At 37.9% G+C, this 20953-nt stretch overlaps 1 protein-coding gene across 1 annotated transcript in view; it reads right to left on the bottom strand.

The window, feature by feature from the left end:
* Window positions 1-590: 590 nt before the first annotated feature.
* Window positions 591-20953, bottom strand: part of LOC150083042 (uncharacterized) — a 328847-nt gene continuing 308484 nt past the window's right edge. Inside the window, exons 12-13 of the mRNA XM_090376992.1 lie at window positions 18195-18354; window positions 591-768 (exon numbers count right to left, since the gene is read on the bottom strand). Of these exons, the coding sequence (XP_090233118.1) occupies window positions 691-768; window positions 18195-18354 (238 nt within the window). The 3' untranslated portion in view covers window positions 591-690. The remainder of the gene's footprint in view (window positions 769-18194; window positions 18355-20953) is intronic.

Genomic DNA, 20953 nt, shown 5'->3' with positions numbered 1-20953 from the left:
GAAATTAGTGGTAATGCCAATACCCAGTAATTAATTTTAACCAACATGCCTTGATAGCAACTGTCTTAAAATGTGGCTGGTTTAGTGCAGCATCATAGCCAGATTCATTCTTGGCCCAATTTTTCTTTACAGAATATTGACTAAATTAATAACTAAATGATTATATGTACTGTTTGCAGGTTGTTACCCTAATTCGAATTTGTTCCTAAGTGCAGGGATAAATTTCAACACTTCTACTTTGTTAGATCTGATGAGCATGTGATAATCTAAGGACCTGCCATTCACTATTATGACAGCATCATCTTGCTGTGATAATATGAAAGGAAGGTAAGTCAGTTTTGGCTTGGTGAAAGGGGAGGAGTTAAAATTAAAAGTTCAATCAGCATATTACAATTGCATTCTAAATAAGTGACTATATCAGTGTTAGTATTAAATAAAGAATATGCTGAACTAACTTTTGTTTGGCTTTTGCTTCCTCCATTAACTGCAATGTATTCATTTGGACTGTCATGGAATATCACATGTATATGATGAAGAATTCCCATACACCCTTCAAAATAGTACAACTTTAATTCTCATCAGTGTGTGTTTAAACAGTATATAAAAGCAACACATCATTACATATACTAATAATTGTTATTGTAATTTATTCAATAGTACATGAAACGATGCATAAACCGAAAAACTAAATTAGTTGCTTCTTAGCTCTTTAATTCTTTGTGCCATATTATACTGCTTCAGCAAAAGGTCTTCACCTGCTTCTTGGCTCTAAAAGTAAAATATTTTAATAAATAAATTTAAAGAATAAAAAATTAAGAAAATTTTACTCATAATTTACCTTTCTTGAACCCAATTATTACTAGTTTTTCTAGATGCCCTTGAAAATTTTGAGAAATATCTCAATAGTGCAGAGAGGAGCAGCAAGATCAATTGGGGACACAAAAGATTATTTTTACCAATAAAGAATGTGGTTCTCTTCTGGAAACCTAATTGAAGGGTTATGTTAAACTAAATACTGATAGCATCTTTACCCTTTCTGAGATGACACACACTAGCAAGGGAACATTAAAGAATGACTGTTGCAAAATAGATGTGTGGATATTGGTCGATATAACATTCCTCAACATATCTAACAGTAATGACCTCTACGTGGATGTGATGTATGCTGGATTGAAGATCAATGCTCAGAATTTGAGGATGAGGGTATTTAGCTATTACAATATATGATATTAATTTTATGCTGAAGAGCTGTGAATGTGTAAGTCTCTAAATTGCTGCAAGAACATTCCTAATCAATAGCTGGTTATAATGGCCACTGGCAACCATTTCACAGTGAAAAATTAAGCATTTCAAATTAAGATACTGTAGATACTTAAGTATAAGTCAACCCTTAGTTATGGGACTTGGGAAGGCAGAAAATGCATTGACTATTGTATAAGTCAATATTAGAAAATTGTGTTTTGAGAGCATTAGCTGCTGCCTGATTTTATATATTTTGGTATATAACAATATGGCTGTATGCAAAACTACACTTCTGATAAAAAGAAAGGCATTTAATATCAATTTCTGACTACTAAACAACAACAACAAATGTAGCTACTATAAAAATTAAGAAATGCATGACTGTCATCTGATTTGAGCAACAAAAATTAGTAGTGATTAGATATGCAATAATCTATGTATCACACTCACTCTGTAAAGAACTGAGAACAAGATGGATTTTTCCCATACTATAAAAAAATTAAGTTATTAACAAATTTTTTCTTCATAGGTAGAGACCTGACCTGACATGACTTTATAATGCAACCCTGCACCTTTTCATTTTGAAAACACCCATTTTTCTTGACTTACACATGAACATATATGGTCGCTTAGAGAAATTTACAAAATGGCCACTTAGTATATGAGTAAAGAACCCTCTAAGATCAGGAATAAGATGCATATAAATTCTTACAAACACCGACTGACTTGGCAGAAACTTTATTTAATAAAATATACAAACTAAAAGGCTTAAATATATCACAATACAGCCAAATAAATAGAGAAATTTCATTATACAGAGAATATATTTTTTTATTGGAAGTTGTCACTAATTAGAAAATAAAAACGAAATAAAAACCTAATTATAAAATAAATGTACATTTATTTCAATTACCATGGGCAAGTATTACAAATTAAAATTGTCTTCTCTCAAAAATACCTCACATTTATTCAGAGCACTAAAAATGCTATTAGGAACATTTTCACAAGTTGTGGACCCAGGTAAATCATTTCTTCATGAGGTGGCTTTTCTATGGGCTGTTCTGATGCATCTTCAGGATCATTATTGATTTCCTTGTGATAATGTTTGCACTGTTCAGTAGTATTTCATCTTTATTTGGATGCTCTCTTGTAGCCCAGACACAACCATCCAGTGTTGTGACTTGATTTTTCAGACGATTCTAATAATGTCCAAAGGTTTCTAAATTGTGAAAGTGGCAGTTCATCTTGTTCGTTCCAGTGTTATTCAACTTCTGTGGTCAATGCAAATCACAATTTTTGAATAGCGTATTTGCTCGCATTGTTTGTCCAAACTTTTGCCAATTCAGAGATGCAATCTCTAAGGTTTATTGTAGCTTCCAGGTTTCAGTGTTCTTGTAATGCATTGATAATCTTCATTAATATTCTCTTTCAATTACTTGCTCCATTGGCTAGAGTTTTGACATTACGTCTGGTGGTAAGAACAAAAAATTCACAAACTTTTAAGTTTGGCAGGATGTGGTGGACAGTTATCAATAATTAATGTGATTTTTCTTTAGTCATATGTTTGTCTAGTTAACAAAATCAACTTCCAATGATTTTGTTTCTCTAAAACACCTTGGGTTTTTGATTTTCCAATGACTTTCACTTTCTGTCATATGCTTCCAATTAGCACAGCGATTTTTTTTTTTTTTTCTGCCAAAAAATGTATCATACTTAAAAGCAAGTGTGCTATTAGGCAAACATTTAAAGAATAAATCCATTTCGTTAGCATTGAAAATGTCCTTAGGTTGTTATTCTTTCAAGGTCTTTAAGGTGGTGCTGTTCCTCCAACTGTTATAATCTTCTTCACTTACACTTTCTCCACAATTCTGTGGTGCTTCTTAAATTTATCTAGCCACTCCAGTGCCAGCATTAAATTTTATATATCCAAGACACTGTGCAAATTTCAGAGCTTGTTGCTTAATTATTGGCATATTATTTTCACCCATTTTAGAATAGCTTTATTAACATCCTCTTATACACACACAACTTAATTCCCTTTTTGTCTGTGTCCATCTCCTTCAATCGATTCTCGATTTTTTAAAATCATAGATAAACCTTGCATCTATGGAAAAAAGATATTTCTTGGCAATATTCTTTTTCTGAAAAATCTTGACTTTATCATTTACACTTAAACACTTTCTCTTGTACATGTTTCTGGAAAAGTAAAAATTACTTAGTGTGTAACTGAAACTAAATATCAATTCACAAATCTGGCCTATTTATTGCAAAGTTTATGACCACATTTACCCGAAATTTATTAGAAAACCCAGTTAATCTTTAGTATGCAGTATTATTTCCAATCCATCACTTCTGAGGGTGGATAGATGGAGTGATGGGAAAGTGGAGCTCCCTTTTTTAGAATTAAATTTTTTTTTAAAAATTCCTTATAGATTTGCTATATGCAGTCAATTTTACATGTAATTTTGTTTAAAGGTGCAACATTTTGTGAAAAAATTCATAATACAGGCAACTCCTGGTTTACGAACAAGTTCTGTTCCAAGATGCTTGTTATACGTTTTGTTGAGCTTTTACGATACTTATTGTATACGTTAGCAGCCATTTTTAAACATTGAATGGTCTATACAATACATTTTATTATAATGTACGCAATTATGGAAAATAAAATTATAAAAAAAAAACAAGATATACTTTTTAATTTTAATTAAAAACAGAGTTATAAAACAGGAAGTGACACTAGGAGAAGATGAGGTAGATGGAAGGGTGTCCAATAATGAAGAAACAGCTGGGTTTTCCACTTTTTTATAGAAGATTAAAAGTTATTCCTTTTTCACAGTTAGTTTCTTTTTTATTTCAAAAATCTTACTGTAGCATGCTAGAAGGTCGTAAACACCTCTTTTCCCTTTTGCAATTCTTTCCATATTTGCATCTTCTTCTTCAAAGATTACCAACCCCTCCGAAATTAATTTAAAAGCTGCTATTTTTTGCCTTGTAAATGTACTGGGAGGTTGTGGAATATCAGGTTCTTCTGTTATTTCAGAATTTCGATGTCTCTCTATTTTAATTATTTCATCGGTTGTTAATTCCTCAAAATGCGAGTCCAAGAAAGATTTGTCGGGCACATTTTTTGCTGTGTTCAGTGCTGCTATTATCCAGCTCAGGTATCTTTGCGATGGAGAAGCTTCCCTTTCCCAGGCCCTAAGTGAACTAATGGTTGATCATCGAAGATAACCCAGGCAAAGCAAGTGATGATCCTATTATATTATAATAGGGGGAATCACTGATTTCATTCTATGCGGCATGACATGTAAACCAATGTTTTTTTTTGCTGGCTAGATTATTTTTATTAACCAAGAACAGTTCAGTATAATTATAATTATTGTAATATATACATTTTTTAATATCTTACAATTATGTTCACTATACGTTTGGCATTTCATTTTATAAGGAACTCTATCTATTGGCGACTTCAAGAAATTTTGAATGAATTGTGACTATTACTATTGTGGGTTATTGCGGACACAGAGCCAAATGGAGACAGAATAAATAATGACAAGTTTAATATTAATTGAAAAACACATATATACAAAAGCTTTTGGTTAGTTTGTTAACCTTCATCAGCCAAACTGACAGTTAAGGGTGTGGAACATGAGGGCGTGTACTGCCAGTGATGTATATGAACTGTGGTGAAGTGATGGTTAATTGTTGGATGTTGAACCCTGTGGCTGTGACGCAGGTGAACATTGCCAACGTTTGTCATTCATCAAATGGTTGCTTCAATGATAGGGTGGACACGACATCCACTGCTCTTGTTGATCGAGGTATTAGAGTATGTGATATTCAATGACTCCAACCAGGCACGTCGCTGGTAGTGGCTGGACCTATCTACAATCACGACATTGTGTCCTAAAATCACATGGGTCAGCACACGCACGCAGCCATCTTCTTGCCACTGCATGAACCTTGCTAACCCATGCCTGGACCCACTCTAGTTCTGTAGATGAGAAGCGCACTAAGATTGCTAAAGTCAAGGTGGATCTTGCAAGGTGTGGCTATCCCACCAAGAGGAACATTAGCATTAGTAGAGGCATTTGATGCAAGAAAGCAAGCTTATGCAGCATCAGCCAAAAAAAAAAAAAAAATAATAACCACTTCACCCCTCTGTTCGTTCGAAATACCTGTCCAGCTGAGCCTTAAACTTATTTAGGCTATCAACCTCCACGACAAGGGATGGAAGTCTGTTCCACAAACCAACCACCCGCTGGCTAAAGGCAAATTTCCGCACGTCTATCCTACATCTGTCTTTTCTCAATTTGAATTTATGCCCTCTCAGGTGATTATTCTGAGCAAGACGAAGAATCCCATCAGCATTGAGCATACTCAAACCATTCAAGGCTTTATACACCTCTATCAGATCAACTCGCTGCTGCCTAGTCTCCAGACACTAATTTGCAAAACTTAAGCCTTTCTTCGTAAGAGCACCCCTTGGTTCCATTCACTAATCTTGTTGCCCTTCTCTGTACTCATTCCAGCATCTCTACATCCTTCTTGAAATGAGGCCTCCAGACCTGTATCCAGTACTCTAGGTGTGGCCTGACCATTGCCTTATACAAGGGAATAATCACCTCCTTATCCCTGCTAGAAAAATTCCTATATATCATCGGCAATACACCATGAGCTACTCTTGCAGCCTGTCTGCACTGCTCAGAAAACTTCATATCTGCCTGCACAACCACCCCCAGGTCCCTTTCATTCTCTACCACTGTCAGTGTAGTACCACAGAGTTGATACGTTGTTCTGGGGTCGCTGTTTCCCATACGTAGTACTTTACATTTGTCAATGTTAAACTTCATTTGCCATCTCTCAGCCCATCTGCTCAACCTTTCCAGATCCTGTTGCAGCAGCATAGTGTCAGTAGTGTCCTTAACAACCCTGCCAACCTTTGTATCGTCTGCAAACTTGGACAATAACCTTGATATACCATCATCAGTATCATTTATAAATACAGAAAACAGATTAATAATGGACCCAACACTGAACCCTGAGGGACTCCACTAATAACATTAGTCCACGATGAGCAGTGTCAATTAATTACCACTTTCTGTCTTCTCCCCCTCAACCACCCCTTTATCCATAGCAGCAATTTGCCTCCAATGCCACACTGCTCCAATTTGTGCAGCAGTCTTCCATGTGCAACAGTATCAAAAGCCTTTCTAAGATCCAAGTATATAATATCAAAGTTATTCCCTGCATCCAGTTCTTTTGTGACTGCATCATAGTATCCAATCAAATTGGTCAGGCAAGTCTTCCCCTTAACAAAACCATGCTATGTCTGATGCCTTGTCTAGATGATCCTGCAGTGCTTCTTTAACCAGTGCCTCCATTAATTTTCTGGGAACAAAAGTTAAACTAACAGGTCTATAATTACTTGTGTCGCCCTTTGATTCTCCTTTGTGAATTGGGGTCACATTTGCACATCTCCAGTCCATGGGTACTTCCCCTGAGTCCAAGGATGCCCTCATAATTATGGCTAAGGGTTTGCTTACTTCCTTTGCTGCCTCCTTTAATATAACTGGATAGATCCCATCCACTCCAGGTGCCTTACTTGTATTTATCTTCAACAATTTCTCCTCCACTTTACTCTCACTTATTACAAGATTCTCTAACTTACTGCCAGAGCTGAATACAACTCTGGCATTCCCCTCGCATAACTCCTCATGTGTGAATATCGATGCAAAATATTCATTTAGTTTGTTAGCTACCTGAGCAGGATCATCAACAGTTGACCCATTGATATCAAGTGTACCAATCTGATTCATCTCCTTCCTTCTAGAGTTTACATAAGTACAGAACTCTTTGCTGTTTTTCTTTGCATCCCTTGCCAAAGATTTCTCGTAATCTGCCTTCGCCTGCCTAACCACCTTTGTAACTTGGTTACAGATCAACTTGTATCTGTCATACGCTTCTGTGCCACGTGTTAATTTGTATGTATCCCATGCACTTTTCTTCTCTGCCATATGTTTCATTAGTTCATCTGACATCCACTTAGGCCTAAACCTTGAACAATATTTCTTAGTTGGTATGTAAAGCCTAGTAGCTTCCAAGATAAGTTCTTTGAATGCTTCCCATTTTGAATTTGTTGTTGGTAACATCATCAATTGGTCCCACTGTATAGAATTTAAATACTGTCTCAGTCCATCGTAGTCGCCTTTACGAAAGCAATAACCCTTCCCTTTACCCCTAATGGTAGTTACCTCTTTGAGTAAATCCCACTTCAGCACACTGATCACTGCCACCTAGTGGTTCATTTATCTGCAGATTCTTAATGCATGAAGAATCACTACTGATAATGAAATCAAGAGTATTACTCCCTCTAGTTGCCTCCCAAACATGCAGATGTAGAAAACAATCATCCAATAAATCCCCAAAAGCCTTGCTAGTGTGTGAGTGACCAGCCCCCAAATTCCAGTCAATATCTGGGAAATTAAAATCCCCCATTATAAGACTCTCTGATTTACTGGCCCACTCTATTTCCCTGTACAGTTTCTTATTATATTCATCAGAGTCATTAGGCCTATAGCACACTCCTACTCTCAATTTTGATCTCCCAATCCTTATGTCACACCAAACTGACTCGACACTGCACTGTCCAGCAATGTCGACTGGCTTCACTTCCCTGGATTTTATGTATTTCTTAACTAATAGCATAACCCCTCCTCCCTTCCTATCCTTTCTGTAGACATTGTACTCCGCAAATTCCAGTTCTGCATTCCTTATATCTGTGTGACACGTCTCTGATATCCCCACAATATCTGCCTTTGATGTTTTGAGCAATACCTCAAATTCATCAAATTTATTTACTAAACTCTTAGCATTGGTGTACACCCAAGTAAACATGCACCTGTTCATTTTCTTAGCTACCCTAACACAACCCATGTGTTTACTTGTACCCCAATGATTCCCAGCAGTCTCTGAAATATCCTGCATCTTATTTTTCAGGCTGCGGCTCATTCCAATAGAAGCAGTGCAAGAATCACTTTCACCTCTGCCAGTGCCTACTGTTAATCTATTAGTCCTTGTATCCCCCCCAATCTAGCAGTTTTCCGACCCACCTAACACTGCCTCGATAGCATCAGCAAACATTCTTGCACCCTTTCTATTTAAGTGTATCCCATCCCTGTAGAAGCAGTTTCTCCTGTTAACAAGTACAGACCAGGCTGAAAAAAATTCTACCCCTTGAGCCTTGCACAATCTTTCCAGGGCCGAATTGATCAACAGGGCTCTCATCATATACTCCTCCTATCGTGTCTGGGCAGAATTGCAGACACTTTCAAATTCAACCCTAATTCACGGCTTTTTTTCAACAGTTACCTGTACTTGTTAAGTAATTCCGCCGGTCTCCTACTCTTAATATCATTAATGCCAACGTGTACAACTATATCACCTTTTGTGCCCTTAAAAGATGATATTCGCTCTACAATGCATCAACCTTTGCCCCTGGCAGACATACCCTGGTCCTGTTCCACCTATCCTTTTTACAAAGCATGTTTTCTGTTTCCCTGACAATAGAGTCACCAACAACTACTAGTTCCTTTGGGACCAGCGTATTCTGCCTTGGGGGCTGCCGCTGTGTTGCGTGATGACCAAGTTCGAGCTCTGGCATTGGTGTGGGCAGCTGAGAGCTTGATGGGCCCCTCACTTTTAATCCTTCGAGGGCATCCACCCTGTCCTTCAAGCTCTCATATAGGCCCATAACAACGCTGAGTTGTCGCCTGATTTCCTTACACTCCTTGCATTGCGCGCACACACAAAGACATCCCCCATGGCAGTATCATGTCCCGTACCCGACTGATCCACAAACATCAAGCAAGTAGTGCATTTTAATAGGAACATCCAAGGTAATGACTCAACCGCAAGTGCATTTATCCCATACTACCCAAACCTATTACAACAGGTTTCTAGGGTCCTAAAATCACATGGGATTAAATGCATACAACTCCCAGTCAGAAAGTTACGATCCCTCATCTCTAAAGTGAAAACACCAGTTCCCATCTTACTACAAAGCGGTCTAGTCTACCGCATCTCTTGCCGTGATTGCACTAGCTGCTACATTGGGAAAACTGGGAGACTGCTCGGAAAACGTCTTTTAGAACACGAAAGATCCATCTGCTTAGCAGACATAGAACACTCTGCAATTGCCGAACACATCTGGTCAACCCATCACGACATTGACCCACACCGCAATGTCGTGATTGTAGATAGGTCCCGCCACTACCAGCAATGCACCTGGTTGGAGTTGTTGAACATCACATGCTCTAATACCTCAGTCAACAAGAGCAGTGGATGTCGTGTCCACGCTATCATTGAAGCAACCATTTTGATGAATGACAAATGTTGGCAACATTCACCTGTGTCACAGCCACAGGCTTCAACATCCAACAATTAACCATCACGTCACGCAGTTCATATACATGACTGGCAGTACACGTTCTCAAGTTCTACACTCTTTACTGTCAGTTTGACTGATGAAGGTTAACAAACTAACCGAAAGCTTTTGTATGTATCTGATTTAATATATATGTTTTTTCCAATTAATATTAAACTTGTCATTATTTATTCTGTCCCCATTTCGCTCTGTGTCCACAATAATCCACAATAGTAATAATGAATCCAGAGCGCACAGGCCTCTTTAATCATATGAATTGTCATTTGTTATAGCGAACATTCGTAAACCAAGAGTTGCCTGTATAGAGAACTTTATTAAATAGAAGTTTGTAATAGAGAAGTTCTACTGTTTTATTAAGATACTAATATTATAGATAAGACTTTAAAAAAATGGCTAAAAGTTTTAAAAATATAGTGGATGTTGCTAACACAGCTTAATTGATAACAATAATGGCTGTTCAGCATTGTTTATTGATGCAGAGCAGATAAATAAGATGGTAGAAGTGGACAGAAAGAAAATATTAAAATCAAGCAATAGAAAATAGTTTAATCTGATTGTTCACTATTTCTTTGAGAAAAATTAAACTGTTGTAATCTTTCTTGAAATCCATTAAAATCAAAAATTAGAAAATATGTCAAGTAACTTTCTTCCATGGAATAATAACACCAACAATTAAAGAAACTGTAGAAAACAACAGCAGTAACTCGACACTCAGTGTCAGAGTTCAAGAACGATTGGGATGTTACTTAATCACTTGCAATGTATATGCATAAACTGTGATAAGGCAAAAAAGCAGTAACATAAACCATGCTGAATTATAACAAATGTCATTTTCTTTTATTTACGAGGGGTAGTTGAAAAGTTTTTCACCCAATATAGAATGCAAATGTTTTTTTGTAAGAAAATATTTTTGATCTGTGCTGTGACTTTTCTTGTGCGTTCACAAAAAATTTCAGGTTTGTAACTATATTCTTCTCCTTTACAGAGGGCATTGAAGTGCGGGAGGTGAATGAAGATGGCATCTGTTGAGAGAATCAAGTGCCATGAAGTCATTTAGCTTAGCACCTTCATTTAATGTCACTGAAAGAAATTCAGGAAGACACACAGCAAACATCAGGGGAATCTTTTCCTTCATATGCCATGGTCAAACACTGGGTTGCAGAATTTAAGTGTGGATGCAACAGTACCGAAGATGCCTGCAGTGTGAGACCTGTCTCAACACCTGTAAATGTGGATGCCATTCAAGACAGCAGAAAAATACTGAAGCACATTCAACGTCACCCATGAGCAACTCACAACATTGTGGTGAATGTTCTGGGGCTTCAGGTTTCTTTGAGGTGAGTTCCTAAAGCACTCCCTTGTGTCTTAAAACCCTTAAACAACAACAACCTAAAGCACTGAGCAGCTCAGAGGTGGCAAAGAGTGAGGTGTTATCATAAGATAAATTGTGTAGCATTTTGAAGCTAATGAAGCTCAAGAGGCATGGGAAATTGGTCACAAGAGTCATCTTGCATTAAGACAATGCACCACCACACACAGCATTTGTGATTCAAACCCACAGTCACACAATGACTGAGTTTGAGTTATTACAGCATCCTCACTACTCACTGGATTTGGCTCCATCCGATTATTTTCCATTTCCAAATCTCAAAAAGGACTTGAAAGGACAGAAATTTGAAAGTGACAATACCACAACAGATGTAATCAGCAACCAGTTTCAGTCAAAATTTTCTGAATTTTATTTGGGTGGGCTACAAGAGCTAGTTTGTTATGTTTGTTATTTGGTTTTTAGGAGCATTAGCAACTAAGGCCATATTGCTCTGGGATATGCAGAGGTCATTCCCTGACCTTTCCGTGTCCTCTGTATTTGGTGGTAACGGGCTCAAACCCCAGTCTAGAAGCGTGTGCTACGCACTGCTGCTCCTTCCCACCTGGCTACGGAGGTGCACAAGAGCTAGTGGATTGTGCCAGAAAGCATGTTGACTTTGGGGGGGGGGACAGTTTGTTCCAGCATTCCTTCTATGAGAGGCTAGAAACTTTTCCATCTCCTCCTGAATTTGCATACTTCAGATTGAAATTTGATGAGAGTGATAACAGTATCCACGAAAACAATAAGTGCAATGCACTAAATATCACATAAAATCCTAAAAACAAACACTAGGCCTTTCTCAACTAAATAAAACACGACTATAGTAAAGTAGATACTGATATGCTAGGGGTGATATATTGGCAGTTATGTGAGCCCAAGCCTCATGGCAGTGTGTGTATGGAGAATAAACAGTGCCTTTTTTTTTTCTTTTTTTTTTTTACTTCCGTGCTGGCCAATTTCGTGTGGCTTGTGTGCACGTCTCTTGGATATCCTAAATGCGTTGATAGTACTGAAAAGCATGCATTGCAGTTAAATGTACTTCATAATAAAGCAAGCAAATATATTTATATCTGAAAGATTCACAAGGGCAGCAGATAGTGCATTGGTACATAACTCCAAAAAGTTCACACTATTTAGCGGGTGGTAGCCATCTTGATTGCAAACAAAGCTTTTTCAAAATTTTTTTTTACGCACTGGCCACTTCAGAGTGTTCGGTTTTTGTCATTTACTATGCTTTAGAGGCTGTCCCATATTTGTTCATAGTCATGGAAGACAGAAGAAAACTTCAAGGTAAGATATTACCTAGTGTTAAGTGCTTCATGTGTCTTGGCACAGGATGCACTATCTGGGCTTGCAGATCAGTGTATGTATGTATGTATATGTGCGTGTAATAAAGATATTTGACCCCTCAGCTGTCACTGTGTTCCTTTGGCAGGGAAATTTTTTATTGCACAATCTGTGTGCTTATATGAGAACTTATGCAAGTTTTCTGTCATTTAAATTGCAGTTTATTGTACCTGTTGTAAAAATTCGGCTCATGGGAATTTAAAAATATTGCAAACAATTAAAATTTATGATCTTGTTATTGAAGATTTTTTAATGAAATTTTATACCATTGTAAGAACTTGTGCATCTCGATATGTAGATACTTTTTTTCTATATTTAGATGTAGTGTAAATATACACATTTAAATAATGTCAAATAGTTAAAATCGACAGTTTTGATTTACAGTAGACATGTAATTAGTTTTTAAATAAATGGATTTATAACTTGTAAAGGGACACTAAAAGGTGAAGTAAAAATAAGTGCCTCAATGTTCACATCAGTTTACATGTCATTTGTTAACAGCAGTCATTTAAGATATTTAAAAAGTTTAATTTCTTGTTAATGTTGGATATACGAGTTCATATTTAAACGATATTTTACCTAGTAATTCAGGGCATTCCACTGAAGTCATGCACGCATTTGATGGTTACAATTTAAAGCATATTTGAATGTGAGTCTTTTCAGTATCACAAATTCATCAAATCAGAAATTTATTTCCCCCCCTCTCTATATACTGGGTGATTCACTACCAGTGCGACAAACTTGCAGGAGGTGTAGGGGGCACCAAGATGAATCGGAATCACATAGCATTGCAGGGTCTGAAATGCCTTTGTCATGCAGTAGAGGACGTTGAACGGGAGGTCGCGTGAACAGCGATCCCATTGGAAGTCAGCATTTGCGAACCGGTTCCCGAGACAGTAGGATGGACGAGTATTCAAACGTTGAACTGGCCGACACGCACCTCGCGTATGGAGCTGCGGACTGTAACGGGCGCGCCACTCTGCGCTTGTACCAGGAACGTTTCCCGCACAGGCGTGCTTCCTCATCATACGATTTTTGCACGTGTGCACAAAAGGTTACGTGAGACTGGTTGTTTCACAAGAGGTACCATGAATCGAGAAAGAACGAGGACGCCAGACAATGAGGAGAATGTCCTACGTCTTGCAGAAGGCAATTCGAGTACGAGTACTCGAGTGATAGGCCAACGATTGGGTATTTCCCAATCCACTGTATGGAGGATACTGTCAACAAACCAAATGAGTTCATACCATCTGCAATGCGTCCAATCATTGGAGCCTGCGGATTATCCACTCCGGAGGACTTTTGCTACTTGGTTTCTTCAACAGAAACGGTTTGCAAATGCTGACTTCCAGCGGGATCGCTGTTCGCGCGACCTCCCGTTCAACGTCCTCTACCGCATGATGAAGGCATTTCGGACCCTGCAATGCTATGTGATTCTGATTCATCTTTGTGCCCCCTACACCTCCTGCAAGTTTGTCGCACTGGTAGTGAATCACCCTGTATATATATAAAGTCCATTCCGGTTATTTGGGGTACATCGGAACTAGTGCATTTTGGCCCGATTAAGCGGCTGCCCCAATTATCCGAAGTTTCACATAAATAGTTAAAAATACAATGTACCCCCCCCTTTACAATCAAATCACGTTACGACGAACTCACTATAGTAAAGTACCATTCTGTACGATGTGTAGTAAACGTCGGTCATTGTGATCACGTTTGTGAATTGAATTTTAACCCCCACCCACAAATGTCAGTGAACAGAAATGTCAGTATGTACATATTACAGTACGTATTAATTATTCCGATTATCACGTATATTCTTCCGATTTTCACGTATCATTTAATTTTTTAATTGGTAAGGTAATAAAGGGTAAATTTGTGCTTAATATATCTTTGCTTAATTAGCGAAAATAGGAGGAATATTGTCCACAGGCCATAAAAGCAAAGATATATTAAGCACAAATTTACCCTTTATTACCTTACCAATTAAAAAATTAAATGATACGTGAAAATCGGAAGAATATACGTGATAATCGGAATAATTAATACGTACTGTAATATGTACATACTGACATTTCTGTTCACTGACATTTGTGGGTGGGGGTTAAAATTTAAAACAGTAAAAAGATAAGCAATCAATAACAAAGAATACATACACAAATTGCAAGTAACACGATACGCACAAGTGAGAACGGAGTAACGAGTTACAAAGCTTTAAAAATAGGAATGAAGAGAAGATCTGAAAATTAATTTTTTTATATGATTGAAGATTTCATGGAAGTTTAAACACATTTCACCATAATAATTCCAGCTATTATCGCAAATTCAGTAAGATCGAGTTTACCATTTATGATAAAGTTCACTAACAGAAAAGCCCAATAAACAGGTAACTGCCAATTGTTTTTGTTTTATGGTTGTGACCTCCAGAATTTCGACCGAACCATGTGGTACCATCGGAGACAATCGTAGGGTAATCTCCAGTGCTGCAGTCTCTTGCCCCGATTAAACGGCATGCTGTCCCAATTAAGCGAAGTAAACCCTGGCTATTTTCGCAATTAGTTTCTGTTTTTTAAGATTTGCTCCAAATAAATGGCTGCCCCGATTAACTGGTGGCCCAAATAACCAGAATCCACTGTACATATATATATAAAGTGTTTATCCCAAATTACTGAATTGACTTTAGTTTGTTGTCACCTGTGCAATGTAATATGTTTTTTTTTTTTTTTTCTCTTTCATAACATGTGGTCCTTTTTGATTAACTGCGGCACAAGTTTTTGTATTTATCAGTGATTTTTGCATACTTTGCATTAAAGTAATTTTTTTAACTTTAGTTGTCTTATTTTGGACAGGTATTATCTATTTTGGACAGGTATTATCTTCAACTGCTAGAGGACTGCCAATGAGGAATCTGATAGGTCCATTTGTGTAGTACTTCCACATTGTAGTTAGTCCATGTTTATCCAGAACATCCAATTAGATTATGGATGTGATGGTTTCAAGCACTGCAACCAATGGACTAAAGCCCAAAATAGTGCCATATCACTTCCACAAAACTTCATGGTTGAGATGTTACACTTTAACAGGAAACGCTGTCCAGGAAATCTTACTCACACGTATCATCAGAACAAAACATTGTTTAGCAAGATTCATCATTCACTAGCACCATCTTCCACTGTTTTAGAGTCCATTAACGTTAGCAAAATACCACACCAAACTGTTTTGGTTGTATCAGTAACTTTCATTTGAGCTTAAGTGCAGGTACTTGTCTGCTATTGAACTCCAAGCTGTGCAGTTCTCTGTTGGTGGTTGACATGCTAACAGATTTTTCTGTGACCTTTTGAACATGCTCTGTGCTGTTTTCTAAAAATGACATGTGTGAACTATCCTCTTTATGGTTTGTTGAATATGTTCTCTGTGAGGTTTGTGAGGCCATCCATACATTTTTCCTTGAGGTAACATCTAGAGTTTTCCATCTTTGAATAACATCTAACACAGTGGGTTTTGGGAAGATGAGATCAGTTACACCGCATGCAACCACCATCCCATGTTGAAATTGCAAGTTTCATTCCACAACCCTTAATAGGACCAGTTGTGATCATAATAAGAGTTGTGAATTCTAATGTACTACTGCTGCACAGGTAGACCTATGAGATTTATATTTGGTATGTGTTTGCATTTACCCTTGGAAGTCCCGTGCATAACTGTAGAACTTTGGGCACAGTATATGTGAGGAATCTGATAGAATATATTTCAAAAATAATAAGGTCTTGAATGGTTTGAGCAAGCTCAATGCTGATGGGAGTTTTCCTCTTGCTCAGATTCCACACCTGAGAGGTCACAAATTCAAATTGAGGAAAGACAGTTCTAGAATAGATGTGCAGAAATTTGTCTTTAGCCAGCGGGTGGTTGCTTGCTGGAACAAACTTTCATCTGTCGTGGAAGTCGACAGCTTAAATAAATTCAAGGCTGAACTAGACAAACTTTTGGAGTGAATGGTTGGCTGAAACAGTAAGAGTGTATTTTTTTTTTTTTTTAAGCTGATGCTATATAAGCTTGCTTTCTTGCATCACATGTCTCTACTAATGCTAATCTTTGGTCATGGAAGGAGGGTAGAAGAGAAAGGGAGGTGTTCAGGGGTGACCTCAAAAATAGTATGTGTGTAGGCACTACATCTATTAATTTTAAACCTGATGCTGAAAAGGTGTGCAGATTCTAACCACTGTTACATTTAACTTTTTTTTACATAACCTAGTATGAGTACATCATCCAGCAGTCCTTTCTGCCAGTAATGCAGAACTATTGCACATTGGGTAAAATCAGTTATCGCAATAAAATTATGGTGATCTGAGTCAGTTTTATGGATGATGAATTGGCCTACTGATAATAGTCTGCAATAAGTCTCTGTAAGGAATACTATGAATAACCCACCCTTTCATTGATAGTATAGATGTTTTAGAGGGAGATATATAATCTGTGGTTTCTTCCAAGTGTTTGTATAATAAAGATGTTATAACTTTGTATCCTGACATTCCTAAAAAGTAAATGGAATGGTATGTAATGTGTTCTCACTGATGTGAACTGATGTAAGTTGCCTTATTTATAAGATGATGTTTTCTCAATTACAGAAGCAATGTTTATGGTTTCTGTGGTTGGAACTCCAAAACCACCAATTTTTGTGATTGAGTCATGTCCATCCTTCAACATTCTAAACCATATGAGCTGCGCCATATGTAGGCATAGATTCACCAAAAGCCTCTTTTAACATTTCATATGCTTCAGTTGATGTTTTCTTGAGATGGAAACAGAATTTGAGAGCAGCATACTTTTCCTCATGTGTCATGTCCATTGTTACAATGGTAAAAATGAACAGGCATAAACTTGACTGACTGCCAATGTTACACCATGTGCATGAGTCAACTGCACAGTTACTATGCGATTTAGCTTGGCTTAATATTAAATTCTGCAGCTCAGCCAGAATTAGCAAGCAGTACCCTTGTTTCAGGCCACATCTTGAATACTGTATAAAGGTCTGGAGGCCTCATTTTAGGAAGGATATAAAGCTGCTGGAACAGGTATGGAGAAGGGACGTGCAACAAGATTGGCGAGGGGAAACAAAGGGGTCCTCTTACCAAGAAAGCCTTCAGTTTTGCGAATTGCAGTATCTGGAGATGAAGTGTCTGCAAGTTGATCTGATTGAAGTGTTTAAGGCTCTGAATGGCTTGAGCAAACTCAGTACTGATGGGATTCTTCCTCTTGCTTAGACTATGAACATGAGGGGGCATAAATTCAAATTGAGGAATGATGGTTGCTTGACTGGTGGAACAAGCATCCATCTGTTTTTGTGGAAATGGGTAGTTTGAATAAATTCAAAGAAGAACTGGACAAACTATTGGAGAAGGAATGGATGGGCAAAATGTTTTTTTTTTTTTTTTTTTTTTTTGTCTAATGCTGCTTCCTTTCTTTCAAGCTTGCTTTTTTGAATGATTTTCCACTATTAATACTAATGGGTGTGGGAAAGTCATAGATAACCTGGCTGATGTTGCTAATAAAATAAACAAGTACTTTGCATCGCTCTTTAGTAACAAAAGATCATTCATAATGAAGAGAGGCAGTGAGCGAGACTGAGCAGTATGAAATTAATGAAGTGAATTGAAGGCTGATATTTCAGGACTGATTTGTGCCATCATGATAACCTGTACACAGTAGTTATAACAGAACATAAAGTGGGATAATTTTTATATTATAAAGATCATATAATAATAACTTTTTAAAAAAAGAATAATTTCTTACCTGTTTGTAAAAAGTTTGATGAAGTTGCTGAACATATTCTTGAAATAAAATCTGTTGCCTTTCTTTTTCTTTAATTGCCAACATTATTTCTGCTTTCTCCTTTTCTTTTTTATTCACAACTTCCAAGTTTAGATCATATCCACCTTCAGCTTTAAGTTCTCTACAGCATTAAATGAGGTAAGTTTTTTTATTTTTCCATTTATAAATGTCTTTTTCATAAGTACTGAAAAAATTTTATATTGCGATGAGCCAGAAACTTTTCCAAGACATTTCACATAAAATCCAAATTAATATAGAGAACCAAATTAACATTTAAATCCAAGTTACTATCCAGAAAACAACTACCCATTTAGCTGACATTTAAAGTATATACATAGTGATTCGAAATCTGTGCAACGCGAAACAAATGAGTTAATTTCTCTTCTTTTGGTGACCATATGCAATTCTAAACAAACCACTGGTGGTACCCCTGTATTCCTCCGAATGCAGAACAGTGGTTGTTTGGTTACATTTACACAAATTCATCCATTCCAATTTACTCATGACAAATCCATTATGACATACAGTCAATGGGCACTGTATGAAGCACACCCACCCTTTTAATGAAAAGGAACACCCCCTTTAGTAACAGCAAGGGCGCCTCCATAGCCAGATGGGCAGGAGCAGCAGTGCATAGCACACACTTCTTGATTAGACCGGGGTTCGAGTCCGTGACCAACAAATACGGAGAGGTCAGGGAATGACCACCTCATATCCCTGGAGCATTAGCATTAGTAGAGGCACATGATGCAAGAAAGCAAGCTTAGGCAGAATCAGCCAAAAAAAAAACCCCACTTCCACTTCACCCCTCCGTTCGTTCGAAATACCTGTCCAGCTGAGCCTTAAATTTATTTAAGCTATCAACTTCCACAACAAGGGATGGAAGTCTGTTCCACCAACCAACTACCCGCTAGCTAAAGGCAAATTTCCGCACTTCTATCCTACATCTGTCTTGCTCAATTTGAATTTATGCCCTCTCAGGTGATTATTCTGAGCAAGAGGAAGAATCCCATCAGCATTGAGCATGCTAAAACCATTCAAGACTTTATACACCTCTATCAGATCAGCTCACTGGTACCTAGTCTCCAGACACTGTAATTTGCAAAACTTAAGCAAAACTCCATTCACTAATCTTGGTGCCCTTCTCTGTACTCGTTCCAGGCCACACCTTGAGTACTGTATACAGTACTCAAGGTGTGGCCTGATCATTGCCTTATACAAGGGAATAATCACCTCCTTACCCCTGCTAGAAAAATATCTATTTATCATTGACAAGACACCATGAGCTACTCTTGCAGCCCGTCTGCACTGCTCAGAGAACTTCATATCTGCCTGCACAATTACCCCCAGGTCCTTTTCATTCTCTACCACTGTCAGTGTAGTACCACCGAGTTCATACGTTGCTCTGGGGTTGCTGTTTCCCATATGTAGTATTTTACATTTGTCAATGTTAAACTTCATTGGCACCTCTCAGCTCAACCTTCCCAGATCCTGTTGCAGCAGCACAGTGTCAGTAGGGCCCTTGACAACCCTGCCAACCTTTGTATCGTCTGCAAACTTGGACATTAAGCTTGATATACCATCATCAATATCATTTATAAATACAGAAAACAATATTGTTATTTGTTTTTTTTTGGGAGCATTAGCAACTAAGGCCATATTGCTCAGAGAATATGCGGTGGTCATTTCCTGATCTTTCCGCATCCTCTGTATTTGGTGGTGACGGGCTCGAACCCCGGTTTAATCAAGAAGCGTGTGTTATACACTGCTGCTCCTTCCCACCTGGCTACGGAGGTGCCTAGAAAACAATAATGGACCCACTGAACCCTGAGGGACTACACTAATAACATTAGTCCACGATGAGCAGTGTCCATTGATTACCACTCTGTCTTCTCCCACTCATTCAACCCCTTTATCCATAGCAGCAATTTGCCTCCAATGCAACACTGCTCCAATTTGTGCAGCAGTCTTCCATGTGCAACAGTATCAAAAGCCTTTCTAAGATCCAAGTATATAATATCAAAGTTATTCCCTGCATCCAGTTCTTTTGTGACTGCATATAGTATCCAATCAAATTGGTCAGGCAAGACTTCCCCTTAACAAAACCATGCTGTGTCCGAGCTATAACTGAAGCCTTTTCTAGATGATCCTGCAGTGCTTCTTTAACCAGTGCCTCCATTAATTTTCCTGGAACAGAAATTAAACTCACAAGTCTAATTACTTGTGTCGGCCTTTGATCCTTCTTTGTGAATTGGGGTCACATTTGCACATCTCCAGTCTGTGGGTACCTCCCCTGAGTCCAAGGAAGCTCTCACAATTATGGCTAAGGGTTTGCTTACTTCCTTTGCTGCCTCTTTTAATATAACTGGATAGATCCCATCCACCCCAGGTGCCTTTCTCCTTGACTATCTTCAACAATTTCTCCTCCACTTTACTCTCAGTTATTACAAGATTCTCTAGCTTACTGCCAGAGTTGAATACACCTCTGGTATTCCCCTAGCTGAATAACTCCTCATGTGTTAATATCGATGCAAAATATTCATTTAGTTTGCTAGCTACCTGAGCAGGATCATCAACAGTTGACCCATCGATATCAAGCGTACCAATCTGATTCATCCCCTTCCTTCTAGAGTTTACATAAGTAAAGAACTCTTTGCTGTTTTTCTTTGCATCCCTTGCCAAAGATTTCTCGTAATCTGCCTTTGCCTGCCTAACCTTCT

Source organism: Mastigoproctus giganteus, chromosome 7, assembly GCF_048544385.1.
Source record: "Mastigoproctus giganteus isolate SK-2022 chromosome 7, ASM4854438v1, whole genome shotgun sequence".
NCBI classification, from domain to species: domain Eukaryota; kingdom Metazoa; phylum Arthropoda; class Arachnida; order Uropygi; family Thelyphonidae; genus Mastigoproctus; species Mastigoproctus giganteus.
The sequence above is the reverse complement of the archived record's forward strand: the minus strand, read 5'-3'. Positions and strand labels throughout refer to the sequence as shown.